Source organism: Apis cerana, linkage group LG14 (genome assembly GCF_029169275.1).
Source record: "Apis cerana isolate GH-2021 linkage group LG14, AcerK_1.0, whole genome shotgun sequence".
Taxonomy (NCBI): Eukaryota; Metazoa; Arthropoda; class Insecta; order Hymenoptera; family Apidae; genus Apis; species Apis cerana.
Window position 1 is genome coordinate 5,818,527 of NC_083865.1, and position 16,951 is coordinate 5,835,477.

General features: G+C 33.1%; 1 protein-coding gene across 6 annotated transcripts in view; it reads right to left on the reverse strand.

Moving 5' to 3' along the window:
• The window catches only part of LOC108003100 (mucin-19-like), a 31,231-nt gene extending 21,948 nt beyond the window's left edge, over positions 1–9,283 (reverse strand). For 2 of the 6 annotated variants that reach the window (XM_062084211.1, XM_062084212.1), the window contains exon 1: positions 248–416. Coding sequence is in view for 3 of the 6 variants with exons in the window: in XM_062084207.1 (XP_061940191.1) it covers positions 432–576 (145 nt within the window). In the remaining 3 variants the exon portion in view is untranslated. The other 4 variants (XM_062084207.1, XM_062084208.1, XM_062084209.1 and 1 more) reach the window with 4 other exon arrangements.
• Positions 9,284–16,951: the final 7,668 nt, after the last annotated feature.

Consider the following 16,951-nt stretch of genomic DNA (forward strand, 5'->3'; position numbering starts at 1 on the left):
ATGTCGAAACATAAAATAGGCATAAATGAGGAAAGAATTTAAAAAAAAAGAAAAGAAAATTACAGATAAAAAAAACTCGTGAATAACTTGAAAATTAACCAAAAAAAAAAAAAAAAAAAAAAAAAAAAAAAAATCTTAACCTCTTTTCGTTAATTTTCAAATCGAAATTAAAAAGGAAAAAAAAAAAAAAAAAGAAAAGAAGAGGAGAGAAAAATAAAAAAAAAAATGCTTCGCTCGGTTTACTCACTCTTAACGCGTAACGCACACACAACAAAAACTCGTTCTCGAGAGGAGACAAGGAAGGGACGAAGGAATTGAACGGTGAATTCTGTTACGATGATTCAACTGCACTGTCTTCGGACATTTATTACCACGATAATACGATCCAAGCTATTTTCGAACGCGAAAATAAAAAAATGTATGTTTTCTACCTGAATCACGACCAGAGGCAAGCGTCACGACAGCCTGGCTCGAACTGTACCTCGAACAATTAGAATCATCCTTCTCCAGCAACGTGCACGTGTTTACTGGCCTATTCACAGCATCCACTGTTGCGGATGGATTAATCGACGACATATGCTAATCGATAATGGGCACTGTCGCGCGTAGATCCGTTACATCATCCAACGTTTCGCTTTTTTTCTTTTCTTTTTCACATTTTTCGCGTTAAAAAGGTGTTAACGCGACACTTGACTTCTTTCAATACTTCTATCCGATCGGTCATTGTTAATAACAAATTGGCTGCTTTCTTTTTTACGCCCGATGATGAATTTTAAAATACGATGTACAGTTATTGAATATTAAATATTCATTTATTTATTTAGAATTTTAGAATTCTATATTTTATGATAAAAGAATAAATAAATTTTTATGCTTATTTAATTTTCAAAATTTTTAATTTAATCTTCAAAATATAATTTAACTTTTTTTTCACATGATATATGTTAACTGTAACTTCATTTTATTATATCGCAAATTTCGTTTATCAATATTTTGAGATCGTAAGGATTTTTTTTATGGATTCCAGGAATAAATTTTCACACTTTCCGGGGAGTATAAATATTATCATCGTTGTAGGAGAACAATGGTCGAATATTTATGTCGACAATGAATTCAGAATTTCACTAAATCGCGATCGATCATGGTGATAACCAAAAAAGGGATCGACTGATGCCGATCGGTGAGAAGGTGATCGTCATCGACACTGGGTGATCGTGTCGTGAGAATGGTTCCCAGAAAGGGTGTACAATTGTTGGAGACTTGACACAGTTAACTCGATTTCCTGATAATTGATATCTCTGGCTAATGAAAAATTAATGATCGATACAATAGAATTGCTTCATGTTGGAAAACTTTGGAAAGTTATCATCCGCTTGGAAAAGTAAAAAATGTTCCGAAAAATAGCTTCCAGTGTTTTTTCCAAGAAAAATTTCCTTCGTTTCTAATGTTCCAAAAATTAGATATCTTTAACCTTACGTTAGAAAATGTCTCAACGAAATAAGTAAATTTCTGAGAATTTGAAATACTTCATTCGAAAAAAAAGAAAATAACCAGAACTCACACATCTGAAAGTAATCAATCTTTTCAAAATTCTGAGATCTCTCCTGAAAAAAAAAGATAGCTAGTTAATTCAAAGAAAAAATTAAAAGAATTTGAATTCATACCATTGATGTCTTTTCGTAGCCATTATTCGTAGGGAAATTTTCCGTTATTTCGGCAATAAACGATTAATAACTTCCAATAAAATATCGTATGCCCACACTGGGAACAAGATGGATGATCAGGTGAATCATCGTCGATAAGGTCGCGAATATATCCAGGCCTGCATACGTGTGTTGCAGTTTCTTCCTACGACTTACGTCACTTTCGAAAAGAACGGTCCCTGGGTGTCGCGATTTCCGTGGCGGGCTTTATGATTGCCACATGGAATCGACATCTTTGCGCGCGCGATAAATTTTTAGTGAATTATTGCACAGTGTCGAAAGAAAAAATGGGCTTTCGGCGCTGTTCGCCATTTTCGTCGGCGCGTTTCCCCCAATTTTTATTTTATATTTACGATCCTCCACCTTTCTCCGATCGTGGCCCCAACGTTCTTGTCGTCATTTCACTAGAAAAATATATTTAGAAATTATAATTTGGAAATTAAAAAAAGTAGAAAAAAAATTACATCGATCCACTTCCAATCCCTTTCATCCAAAATTATTGCAAAAAGAAAAAGACTATTTATTAATCTATCTGTAATAACTATCTCGTAAATTCCTTTTTTCTTTTCTTTTTTCATCAAACTTAGATATTTATCCTTTCATACTCTGACACAAAAGCAATGTTAATCATTGCACGAGAATAAAATTGTTCTTATCTTATATGGGTTGCGAGGTATTCGAATATTTCAGAAGTTGATTCAGCAATTCAAAGAAAGCTTGCGAGAAATTACGAAATGGAATGGTATAAGTCTTTTGCACGGTGCTGTATATCGTTTCTAACGAAAGAAAAGCGTCCATCATTCACGCGCTTCGGGCGATCTGGTGCAACAGGCGACAATGCATGGACGGGGACGTGCACAAGGAGGGAAAGGTACCTTTATAGAAAATCGTCGAGACCGTAAAAAGGCCGCGGTCAACTTGAAAAGGAGACACCTACCGGTTAGTGGGCGTTTAGGTGGCTGTACCGCCTTTTACAAACTCTACCTGTGCCACGGTAGCACGTTCCGCGATTACGTGATAGGGAAAATATTCTTTTCCCCGCAGATGGACAGCGGATTTCGTTATGGTTTGTTTGACAATCGATGTATAATTGATTTCATAGAAGTGTTTGTTTTACGTGAATAAGATTTACTGGTAATTTTCAATAATAATAAAGATGATTCTTCACTGGTTGGATAAATAATTATGAAACTTAATAAAATTTTCTTGACTGATTTGATCAGTCAAGTTTATAAGTTTATAAGTTTATAAGTTTTCTATACTTTTTAAAAAGTATAAGTTAAAATTGGAAACTGTTTCTTTATTGTATTATTGGACAAAAATTACTATTAATTTTAGTAATTGTAATGACTGAAAATGGTAAAAAACTATGATTAAATTTTACAACTTTTCCTTACTTCGTGAAAATGGAAATTATTTTTTTACTTAATAGACAAAAATTACCAGTAATTTTAGTGATTACTGATAATTCTTAACATGATTGGACAAAAAATTATTCACCTATTCTCACTATTCAACGAAATTTTTCTTATTTCTTATTATAAAACCAATCAAAAATCCCCTATTCTCCTCCATCTCAGAAAAAAAATCTACGTATAATAAAACAGATCTCGAATATTCATAAGGTGTCGCGGGAAATTCAAAACATCGAACTTACGAAATGTATTCCACGGTTGCTCGCTATAAAAGTTTGTACTTGCAAATAAAAGGGAATGCATCCCTCTTATCATACTAATGATCTGTCAAAGCACAAAAGAAGCGAGCCGATGAAATCGATCCGAGTCGTCTGCAGACGTAACCACGTCTCCTCCACGTAATTTACACGCGAATCGGCCTTCGTGCCAAAATATCATGTGCTGTCTATACAATAAAAAGATTTCGGAGACATGTAAGGTCAGGAAAGCGGACGTAAAGCTTGTTGAATTATAGGAATATGCCCGATGAATACCGCATTGCCGTTTCCATGTATCATTCTTCTTCGATATTATGGCACAAGGGCGCGAATTTTTAAATAGGCTTACGAAACTATCGTGAATTATAACCTAAAACGCACAATCATCCGCAATCTATTCACGTCCATTTAAACGTTTTTCCATTGTTATTGCAAAAACGTTTCAATTCATAATTACTTCGAAACTCATTGGAGAATGAAATTAACACGAGATGTTAATTCTGAATTATTTTTGAAGATCTTAAACGCTATAAAAAAATTCAATTATATAAAAATTATATTACAAAATAGGAAGAAATCGAGAAATCAACTATACTCGGATATCTATTCTATTTACCTTAAAATTCTCTTTTCACACTTATCACAATTTACATTTTCTTCTTCTTCTTCTTCTTCTTCTTCTTCTTATGCGCATAAAATAAACGCGCAATATCCCCCCCAATCTTCTGCCAATTAAAATGGAAATAACGATCCCTTGTTTCTATAATTATAAAAAATTTATAATTGGACAATAAATTTTTTCTCGGCTTCATCCATGTATCAAGAATATATTCTCGGATAAACGTTGTTATTTATTTAAAACATATGGTTAAATAAGTAATCCCGTGGCATAAATATTCGATGGCGGCTCCTGGTCGATAGATTAAAATGTCGAAAGGAAACGGAAGAATATTTCACGGAAGAAATATGTCTACATCTCTCGAAGCGTGCGTGGATTGATCGATCTGGCTGTGATCGATCGTTGGATAAATGGGGAAAAAGATACCACGCCCAAGTACCTGAGGGCTGTGTAAACTGGGTATAAAGTTACAGTGGATGTTACGCAAGGGGTGACAAAGCCACGGTGCCATACCATAAACCATATTTTTGAATCAAACTTCGTATACCTGTGCATAATATAAAAGGTCAGTTGCAGTTGTTCCTTTTTTTTTTTTCGTTATATTTTTAAAGAAAAAAAAAAAAAAAAGAAAGAAAGAAAAAACCAACTTTACGTAAATAATTTTTCTTTCTTCTTTTTCGTGAAAGTTTAAGTTATTTCGCATTAAAAAATATATATATCGAATTTTATCGATATGGGATAAGGTAATATTTTATATTGCATTTTTTTTTTATTCCTCAAATCCGAGTGTATTCATTATCAATAATAAAAATAATCGTCCAATAAGTGCGTACGAATTACGTAAAGTTATAGAGCGATCAATGTAAGAAGAATTTACGACGATGTAATGATATCCTTGCATCCGTTAAAAGGACAAATTACTCGTGCAACAAATTTACGATTAATTTACCAATATTATGCAAATATCTTGGGAACGCGTGGTATGAGAATATCCCGTTTTCTATCTTTACAGTGAACGTATACATAACTTGTATTGTACACCATTGTTTTTTAAGCAAACGTGAGTATTTTAAAATCCAAGCAGCTGTGTGTGTTTCCTTTAACCTTGTAGTTAATACGAAATTTCCATCGAGTTCAATTTTACCATTTTTAATTCTCTAATCTCTAATAAATTTAACACTTTCTCTTTTTTTCGAAGAAGGAAGAAAATAAATTTTCAATTTTACTTACTTTTAAAATAATTAAACAAAAATTTCAATCAATTCATTTACATCTGTTACGATAATTGAAAAATGTTAGCAATTAACAAGAGAACACCACAGATGCTTACTAAGAGATCCAATTTCTCAACAGGAAGTGGAGGAATCGTGGATTCTACCAAGATGTCGACAAAGGCTCGTCAGAGATAAGCCTTTCGAACTACTTGTTTCAGGCAAGTGAATTCTTGACGAGTCGATTCCTTTGTGATATGAAAGTACTCGGCAGGAGAGAGCTTATTTGCATTCGATAACAACCGGGCCGAACGGTTAAAAACAGGATCGCACCTTCGAATCAAGTGGGTACCAACTCTCCTGACTATTCGACTGTGAAGACGGATTCTATCGATTTCGTGCATCTGAAATTTCATGATCACTGTATGAAAGTTTCGATTTAATTTCCTTTTAAAACGAATATAATAATTCGTTTTAAAACGGAAACGTGTAATATGTTTGAAAAAATGAAATTTTATTAATAAAATCAATAATGCTAAATTGGAATTTAGACAGAATTCTTTTTAATATTATGAAAATATTTATGTACAATTGATATTAAAAATTATGTAGAAATTTCGAAAAAATTTTTAAAATTCTTTTAAAAATTTCGAGAAATTTAGATCAGCTTCTATATTTTTGTTATTAATTGCACGCTATCGAGGATAACGATGTGTAATACTGAAACACGTAAAATAATTCCATTGTTCGGTAAATAAACATCATTGAAATAATTATTGAAATAAAGCTGCAATACTCTGAACGATTCTGCATTGTCAAGGTTGTGACAACTTCTTGCCTGATGTAATTGGATAAGAATTTCACAGGATAATTTACAATGTATACGGTTTGTACATAAGACGATTATCTACATTCTATCTTACCTTTGCACGGCGCCATATTGGGAAAATCTTCATTTTCCACTTACGGTTAAATTATTTCACTAGAGAAATCATTAAACGATGAACTAGATAACTAAATGAGTAAGAAAAGATCCACGTTATAATGAACGTCTAATCATCCTCTTGATTAAATACAATATCTGAATAAATTAAAACAAAATTATTTTATAGTAATATCAAATCTACGTCAAAAAGTATTTAAAATTATTTTCTTGACTACGATTGAAAACGAATTGAAATAGAACAATCAATCATACAAGAGTTAATACTACAAAGTTGAAAATAATAACCGATTAATTTATAATTATACGAATGAATACTATGGAAAATTTTACATAAATTTCTGAAATGTCACGCATTACGTACCACATTAAGGAACGTGTACAGACCTTAATTGCATTTGCTAGAGAAAGGTGAGGAATAATTCATTGAACGTAAATTCGTATTACAAAAGACGTGTATGGTGTACCGCATAATTTCTCTTATCGCGAATTTATTGTTGAATTTATCAACGAATCGAGCGCGTATCTTAATTAAAACCAATTATAAATTCTCCACGAAGCGAAGAATTCCTCCTCCTGTTTGAATGAAGGAAAGGGCGCGAAATTTATATAAATAAATTACGAGAAATTTTACAGACAGGTACACAATTAAAAGCAATTTCGTGTTTCGTAAGCTGTTCGAACTGCTGCAATTTCACGTGTGCGCAAGGACGCGTGCACAGGTTTAAAGGAAGCAATTAGATTTGAAGAGGAAGGACGAAGGTTTTTTAATAAGTCATTCTTTTTTTCTTTTTTCATAACGGTACACTCGAAGGACGCCTGTTGCAAAATTATTAGGTCTCATCGTTGCAGAATGTCCCTTCTTCTAACGCAATGCAATTTCTTCTTTCCTTATTCCCTGTTGTCTAGGAACACCTGCTGGAGAAAGTATTGGAATTTCATGAAATTATTTCCTTATTTATTTCGAATTGTAGTAAAATTATATCAAACGATTACATTACAATTAGAATTAAATTGGACACAGATTTAAAGTGTTGCGAATATCGAGAAGAAAAAAAAAGAATATTGTTATGATAAAATTATCATTATATAAAATTATCTGTTATTTTTGATAAACAAGCTTCGTTCCAATTTGAAAAATTTCTTATTCTTCCCGGATACTTGTGTAATTCAATAATATTTTCAAAATTAAACAAAAATAATATCTAATATATTTTCAAGGATTATGAATTCCAATTTTATCTTCCTACACTAATCTATCTATCTTAATTTCCCAATTCTTCCTGTGCTACATTCCAAACCTCAAAATTTACATTAATCCAAATTTTACCAAACTCTTCTACTTGTATGATGTTCAGCGATCGTCAGAGAGGAAAAGAGATCACTGAAAAAAGAAAAAGAAAAAAGAAAAAGGAAAAAAACATCGAACTAATTTCACTTTTGACTCGGTTTCCCTTTACACGTTTCTTCAATTACACACCGATGGATTCGTTCTCGTCCCCCTTCCCTCCCTCCCTGGGTTAAACCCTACCTTATTAAATCGTCGCCTGGTACACACACGCGCACGCACACGGTCGAAATCGGGTTTTACGTAATCGATCCACCTCCGAACGCATTTCGCCTCTTCGCATTCCGACGTTGGTAGCACCCGTGATGTCCGTTTCGTGGAGAGCCCTGTTCTCTCTGCCTTCCACTTTCTCCACAATTACGTCACACGCCATGACACCCCATTTCCACAGCCGCGGGTTGCTTTCAGCGCCGCCACAGGCGCGCGCATAAATACCAGGTGAATTATATTTCTGCTCCATCCGGTACGAATATTAGCGGCAATAGGAAAGTATCGACTTTTTAGGAAACGTGTTCGACGTGTTATTTCGTTATTTTGAAAACGTAACGACGATCTTTGCCGGAGATGGAAATTTTTGTACGAGAAGGATCGAGAGCCAATTATTATATCGCGTGGTTAAATTTTGGTTCATTTTTGTCCTGGAAAATTATCTTTGATGATATTACTTGATAATATTCAGAATGATAAATGCGGAAGATCAATTGTTATTTCGAAGATTTATTTTTATTTTAATAAATTTCCTATCTACTGTGTATCTTTACTGTGAATGTATCCTCGTGAAATATTCTGTAACAAATATCGTCTCGTTGGATTAATAAGAAAGAATTATATCGTAAGGATTTATCGATGATAAATTTTCGATCTACTTGTACGATACTTGTATAATAAAATCTGTAACTATTGAAAGATAAATATCGTCAAAATTTGATTTACATCGAGTATTTCGCAATAATCATTCAACAAACGATCTTCTTCTCGTGTTATTTATATATATTTTATATTTCGATTTCTCATCGAACACGTATTTCCTGAGAGAAATTTAAAATATCCTCCGATAAACACCATTGATTCGTTGAATAAAAATTTAATATTCATAAAAATTTATTTTCAATCAATTTTGTTCATTCTGCAAAATACACAAGCATAAGTTAAAATTATCGTTAAAATTCTCAACTCACCCTCGAGCATTATATAATTTTAATCCTTCTTTTTTGCTTTCTTTTCTTCTTCTTCTTCTTTTTTTTCTTTTTTTTTTTTTACGAAATCAAGTTTTAACTAGTTTCTCTTTCCACCATTGTCACTCGACCATCAATCAACACTCTCTATTCATCCCATATATCGGCGCTATCGGTGTTAATCCACCGTTATTTTAACGATACAAAAACTTTCGCACAGTCATTTAAAAGTAATCGTGATCTCGTCTTGCGTCACTGCGTAATTCGAACTATTGTAAAATTATTCGATCACGAAGGATACGTACGTGTCAGGCCTTGAATCGTGAATTCGCTCGTGTGTGATCTAATCGGATCGTCAGATCGTCGGGCAAATGGAAAAAGGAGAGAAAGAGCAATTATTTCACCGGATGCTCGTAACTCGTTTCGAACAAGCGACCTCTTAAATCTTCCAGTGTCATAAATACCATGTTATATCATTGACGATGATGAGAGGACAGGAGAAAATTCGTATTTGAATTATTTTTAACGATGGATGATGGATAATTGCATTCTTCGTGCTTTAAGAAATTCTTCTTGTTCCCTTTTATCGTGACGAATGTCATTAGAATATCGCTGGAAAAAAAATTTATTTTTTGATTAATAATTTACAAATGTGTAAATCCAAACATGTGAAAAAATTAATTATCGATTTAGAACTTGAACGTAAATTGAACAACATTTTATAATTAATTAGAAAATGAAATATTGTATATAAAATTCGAATGTTCTAAGTTAATTTTGATAAATTATCGGTTGTTCCATATCTTTTTTTCAAGACGCGGGTATAATTTTCAAACACGTGTATATAAATTTTTCCCCCGTGCACAAATATTCACGCTTGTTTAATTCTCCCGAGTCGATTTCATTTTTTTTTCCACAGATCAACCGCAGAGATCACGTGTGTACGTGAATACGCATCTCTGACAAAAACGTCAATATATTTGCGAAGTTAACCGATGGAGGGAGAGGGGGGGAAGTAAGTATTAAAACAAAAGTACGCGGAAGGAGTCCAGTTTTCAATGAGGTATCATAGGCAGGAAAGAAAGTTGCCTCGAATCGTACACATAGTATCTTTAGTACCACCTTAAAAGTGGTAAAACAAACAACCAAGGTTCTTGTCCAGTGGATGATGTCGACATGTCCATGTTCGATCGAGATAACGAAAAACGATCTTGATCTTCCCTAAATACTTTCTATGGATCGAGGAAGTAAAAGCGTAACTGTTTGACAAACTGTACTTACGCACAGAGAGTGACAAAAATGATACTTGTTCGTGTGTAAAATGTACTATGACATACTTCGACGTACTTCGATTCGAGAATTACTTGTTTCTTTGGCTCGTTAAAAGTTTAAATTTGTTAAATAACTGGATATGTACGTAAATAATAGTCGCGTATAATTAGTCGTATTATATAACATTTTTATATTAGAAAAAAAAAACAAAAGAAAAATATCTTGACACCATGTAAGTCACTGTACATTTCTATCTAAATAAATTAATATATTTTTACTAACTGCATAAACAAAAAGTCTGAAATTAACTTGACTAGTTTGGTAATTGCAGACTTAGTGTTATTGTATACTATTGTATACAATCAAATAATTCAAAATTCGCACAAAATTTTGAAAATCCTTTTATTTGTAAACTCGTGTTAATGCGATCGATCAAATTTCCAATCGAAAAAGAATCGATTTTTTCCGAAAATGGACATTGATCATTGGCCAAAAATTGTTCGAATATTTCATAAATGGTGATTAATCAAATCATTTAGCGGGGACGTGACACAGTGAGATGTATGTATTTGCATAATTCATGAGCTTGCGATATGGTGAAGCATCGATGCACCGTTTTGGTAGAGGGACAGACGCCATTAAGGAACAATAGCTGTAGATAAATGGCGAAAGTTGGCGTTGACAAAACGTGTGGACATCCGTGTCCATTTGCATGAAAAATATATTTGATGTAAGTTTTACTTGTATGTATGCAAACGTTTGGACGTTTATTTAATTAAACGATTCGCTTTTGTTGGATGAAACGTGTTTTACTTAAAAATCGAATCGAATTTTTATTAAATATAGAAAATCTTAGGATGAATTTTATTTAGAAAAGGAATATATTTATTTAACTTTCATCCTTTTCATCCTTTTATCAAAATAAATTAATTTATCGAACCAATTTTCGAAATTATTTTTAAATTATGCCGAATCATTATCATACGGAAAATTTAAGCAGACCAATTTTAAAAAATTAGTTACGTATTAAGAAGATTAATTCCAAAAATTTCCAATCGTCCTCGACTTAAAACAACGCATTTCTATTCCATCGAAGCATAATAAAGTTTCTACGTTTAATAAAAAAAGAAAAAAAATTAACTCGAATTTTGCAGATGTATCTTTTACCCAAACTTTCGTTCCTTGTCAAATTACAAGCCGTATAATGTCCTTTGGTTCACGGAGAACCAGTATTCCGTACTAAAATTAAAACTCGCAATTCTTCGCGTTATCCAACTACATGGAGAGTTGCGAGTAACGAGCTTGTATACCGTGTGTAAACGATACAATAAGCTCGTAAAATCAAAATGGGTGTTAAAGTAAACATGTTTCGGTCATTGGGACCGGATCATTGGCAGAAATACGAGGGCCATAAAAAAATTTGGACTTCATTTAGAAGCCCAGTATCCGATCCGACTTTTCTCATTAATCCTCCCCGTCTCTTTTCTTGTATCCTGGGGTGACATATTTATACTGGCGATTTTTGCCATTCTGATAAAAGAGATCGCGACACACCATCATTTTATGTGTATATATCAATAATTGAATCGTTGATCATCGAGAAATATAATTTTATAATAATTTCGTTATCGTGAAACGAAGTGCAACCAGGTATTAAATTAATATAGAATTAAGATCAGATACAATTTCTATTTTTTATTACTTATTAACTCAAAAATTGAAAATCAAGTATTGATTTAACTTAATACCGCGTGTTAAAAAACATAGGCGAAGAAAATTTAGCAACGATGGAAATGACAAATTTCATTAATCGATTTTGTTGATTAATTTCGATACGAGTCAAGATTGAAGATTTTCTTTTCATATATTGAAAATTTTTACCTTCGTTTCGGGGAAAGGATACATTTCGAACCACTGGTTGGCTGTCTAATTTACGATTACGTTACACATTCACATTTCTCCGGTAGAATGTGACTCGTCATGGTCGAACTATCGCCACGGTCGGCCGGCATGCTTCACGGAACACCACTGTCAATGAGCTCGCCTTGATCTCTCCACACTTTCAATATAATAAACAAAATCGATCAATTTTTTTTTTACATCGATCATTACTTGGACAATTTCTTCACCTGATTATTAAGTAATTTTGTGTCGTTGTTAATTTGATGGCTCAACACGTTCGGTGTTAATTGATTTCAATGAGTGCTCCAATTAAACACGATCTCTTCATTCGTCCAATTTAACGACGATGTATCGAAGGCGTATTGGTTTTAATACCATTTGAAAATTTTGATATATTAATAAATTAAATGTTATTACATTACCAATTATATTATCTTCGAAAATCAAGGATGCTAATTTATTAACTGAAATATTAGTCACAAATGATACGAAGAGTATGAAATGAAAAAGTGAAAACTACACTATTATTATCTCGAAAAATGAAGAAAGGAAAAAAAAATATTACATAAGAATATCTGCAATACGTTTTAAACATTACAATCAAATAATTTCCTTTTAAAAATCTATAAAAATAAAAATTCTATCTACACACAGAAATTTTCGATTTGAGGTAAAAAGTGGGCAATCGCGTAACAACTATGTAGCCACGTTCACGTTTCCACTCCTCTTATAAAAAATAAGAGTTCGTACGTATGACGATTATTTAAATTGCACTGAGTGAAATCAGTGCTTGTTTCTTGTGTGCATGTAAATTTGTCAGGCAGGTATTTATTTTTTAACTCTTAATTGTCCCTGCCATTCGACGATGCTGGGGGCTACGTCTTTAATAGGATGGCCTTAGGGAATGATCTCGATAGTTGGAAAGAAAAAAAAAAAAAAGTTCGACCGAGGGAACATTGACGTTTGAAAGGAAAAGGAGCGCGATTAGACGACGTTCGTGGAGACAAATTTGTCATGTGAATTTTTTGAAACATCGTAGAATAATAAAATATAAAAAAAAATTGAAAATATATCTGTTTAAGATTTAAAAAAAAGGATTCTTTTATATTTCTCTAAATAATTTTTTTATATTAATTCGATTTGTTGGACGATATTACAGGATGAAATTTACCTCTCGAATTTTTAAACGAATTAAACTGTATTACACATTTTATATTATGACTCATTCGTGCAAAGATAGTGCACGATAGTAAAGCAGTGAATCAACTTACTCACCAGGTTGAAATGACATCGTATTGTATCAGTGACACGATTCTAAATTTCTTCAACAATCGTTTGATTACTCAGCCAGGTTGAGCGGTAACCGAGAATATTTATCCTTTCTCTGATGGTTTTTAAGGGATGTATTTCCGTATCAGGATGTGGATTTTCCACTCTGCGTCATGATATTCACACTTATGAATCGATTTATTACACGTAATAAAACGTAATATATATATATATTGAAAATGAAACTGAGTTAATGCGGAATATACGCGAAATACAGATTTCTTTTTTACTATTATTCATTCCATTTGTCTATTTCTACGTTTTATTTAACCTCTTATCGCGAAATGAAACCTGAATTGAAATCAACCGATAGATTCAGAGAGAATGAACGTGCGTTTGGCTCAGGTCCGTGGGTACGCCACCACCCAAAGGACCGAAAAAAGGATCGGTCCCCCTTGCGGAGATAGAAACAAGTGAACAATCGAAAATGTACTGCATTTACATTGCGCGTTAATTTTACATTTCCACATTTTTACACAACAATTGACACAATGTGATTAGAAAATATTTTGCTTTCTTTCTTTCAACTTTCCTAAAAAAAAAAAAAAAAAAAAAAAAGGAAAAAAAAAGGAAAAAAAATCTCTTTTATGTACACCCCGTACAATAAAAAAAAAATCTCAAGTACCAAGCAACACCAAAACACAGTTCCACAATTTCACAGTTTTTACTACCGCTTTAAAAATAATACATCAAAGAGACGTAGTCACGGTATTTTCAAACTATACAACTCTGAATCCCATCTGCAATTACGATTCCTCGTTAAGCGATTGAAAAAAAAACGGCATTGTTCCAGGGTTTACCGCCGTTCGAATTGCTTCATTGGACCAGGGGCTTAACATCTGAAGGCTGAATAATTCACAATTAAGCAATCACTTCATCTACGGCCCCGTGGTGAACGAAGATTAACACCTTAACACGATTCCCTAGGCTAGTACAAACCCATTCGACAGGAATAGTATGTAGTATAGTATAGATTTGTGATATTGCGAAGATATACGGCTTCTGGAGGCAGGTGATGCAATCCACCCTGGCGCCAGATCCCTGCGTGCCCCCGTTTTCGATGTCGCTGAGCTTCGACACCGGTTCGTATCGACATTGTCAAATCGGCAAGGCCGGTCCATTGCCGCTAACCCAGACCTTCGAGAGATAACTTGAAAACTCGTTTACTTTATGGAGACTGGACCTTGTTGCGAGAGATTCTTTATTTGCGCCTTGAAATATGTTTCAAGATCATTGTATTTTTTTTTCCTTTTCCTTTTCTTTTTTTCTGTTCTTTTCTTTTTCCAGAATTCAGATCTGGAAGAGGGAAAGTTTTTTGAGTATTAGAAAAAAAAGGTTTTTGTTTCGTTTGAGAGAGAGAGAGATTCTTCTTATTTTTCCTTGTGCCTTGATCTCTTTGTGCGCGATAAAGAGAATTTGGAGAAGGAAAAGTTCGAAAGTTTTTGATCTCGAAGAGGTGTTTGAGATCTGGAAGAGGAAAAGTTCATTTTAATTTAGGATTATTGGATTTTGTTTGCAGGAAATTCATCATACGGTGTTTGAAATTTTATTATTATGTGAATCATTTTAAAAATAAAATTTCAAAGAAGAATAGACGTGTGAATGATTAAAGGATTACGATTTGAATGTTCGTTTTGAAAATCTGATCCAATAATTTCGAGTCGCTGAGTTATCTCTATCGGCGATTCGTCTTCAACGTTGCCGTGAATATAACAATCGTTCGGCAGAAAGAAATTATTGTGAGGATAAAAGAACGTACAGGAAGCATGTGTGCCACTTTTATTTCGACATTAGACACATGGAATACCTTCTATAGAACAAACGAAGTTTATTCCCACCCTTGAAACAAGGTGTTTCGTAATTTTCTATCGTAACTGGCCATCACGCCAAAGTCCTTCGCTTGTTAAGAATTCTTCCTACGAATTATTACATGGGATATGTGTCATTTTCCAGAATGTACAATTAAAAAATTAATATTACCGATTAAAATTCTTCAAAGGAACGTACTTAAACAAGCCTCATTTTCTTCTCTATTCATGCCTTTATGATACTCTTTAAAAATTCACAGAAATATGCATATGTATGTATGTTTCACAAAAATAGTACTTGAATCATATAGAATGGAAATAATGAAATTTACAAAAAGACGATGAGATGAATGATGGACTTTCAATCGAGAAATGTAATGATCTCACAATTGTGCGATAACTTTATTATAACGATAAACCCGATGGTATCGTTCGTATTCTTTAAAAAAAATTGAAAAAAAAGAGGGACGGGATTAAGAAAGAGAGGAGGAACGAGGCCTTGTTCGCTTCGAAAATTGTGTCTTTGATTGTCCGATTTATATCTTTATATACACAGGCTTAACAGTTTTAAGTATTCCATAAAAAAAATATCACTCCGCTAACTAAAAGAAAAAAAAACAGAGAGAGAGAGAGAGAGAGAAAAAAAAGAAGAGAAATAATCAAGTTCCATTCAATTTAAAAATTATTACGACTTCGATCGTATGTTACACGTAACAACAATGTGCGCGAATATTTCTTATTTACTGTATTATTATTCTCGCTAAAAAAAAAAAAAAAGAAAGAAAAGAAAAGAAAAGGAGAAAAAAATCCTTGCCAAAAATTACGCGATCTCAAGAGTGTTTCAATCCCGAAAAAACGAGCCGAAACTATCATGAGACATACATGCTTACGCATCATGTAACGAGACCAAGATCGAAAGTGTGTTACATCGTAAATTGACTAATTTGTTTGCCAGAAAATTTGTTCGCCACGGAATGGAAACGAAAGGATCCTGTCCGTGGAACAACGGAGGGCAGGATCAACGCGAGCGTGTCGAAACATGGTCCACCTACAACAAGAGTTAATCATGTCAAGGACCCATTCAACCTTCTCTCCTGTTCGCATAATCTTGTTATAATACCCTCTTAACCCTACGCGATCGCGCGCCAGTGAATCAATTTTATTCGGCTCTCTCGATCATCCGTTTCACGATAACGAGTTTAACACTTTTGCATAAGAGAGGCTATCATTCGCCAATCAGTTCCGAAGGGATTGAAAAATAAAATTGACGGATTTATAGTAAATCCGTAAATAGTATCTTTTCACCATTTACTAGTCTTAACTTTTATCAAGTTGAATCGTATTATGTAAGTGTTAATGTTCTTTTCATTGAGGATCAAACGAGGATTTTTTTTTTTATATAAAAATATCTTCTAAAGAAATATCGCAATATCATCATCGAAAATTTCATCAATGATATCTATTAATATTCTGACAAGAATAGGGAGTTATATTTTTTTTTTTTTTTTTTTTTTTTTACGAAATATTCTTCATAAAATTTCCAAGTTTTAATGAAATATACGACAATTATATATACATATGTGTGTTAATACACATGGAATTTATTATTTAAATTGCATATTATTACTCGTTTCTATATAATTTCAAAAGTTATTTCTATTATTCTTCTAACAATAAAGTCCGACTGCAAAAGATTAAAGGGATTCGTGCGCATACCGATGCATTGACAATCGTGTTTCGAAATATCAAGGTTTCAGATTTTACATTACGAGTTGTTACGAGTTGATCATCGTATTACAGATTATCGACTTCACACTACTGAGAAGCGAATTATTTATTGTTCCTACGCATTCGTAGAAAAGTGTTACACATCTCATCTTTAATACAACACGATCACACTGTTCGTAGGATGGATATTTAGATCACCCTGTGTAATGCAAGATTGTCGAACAATTACCGTAACAATGGA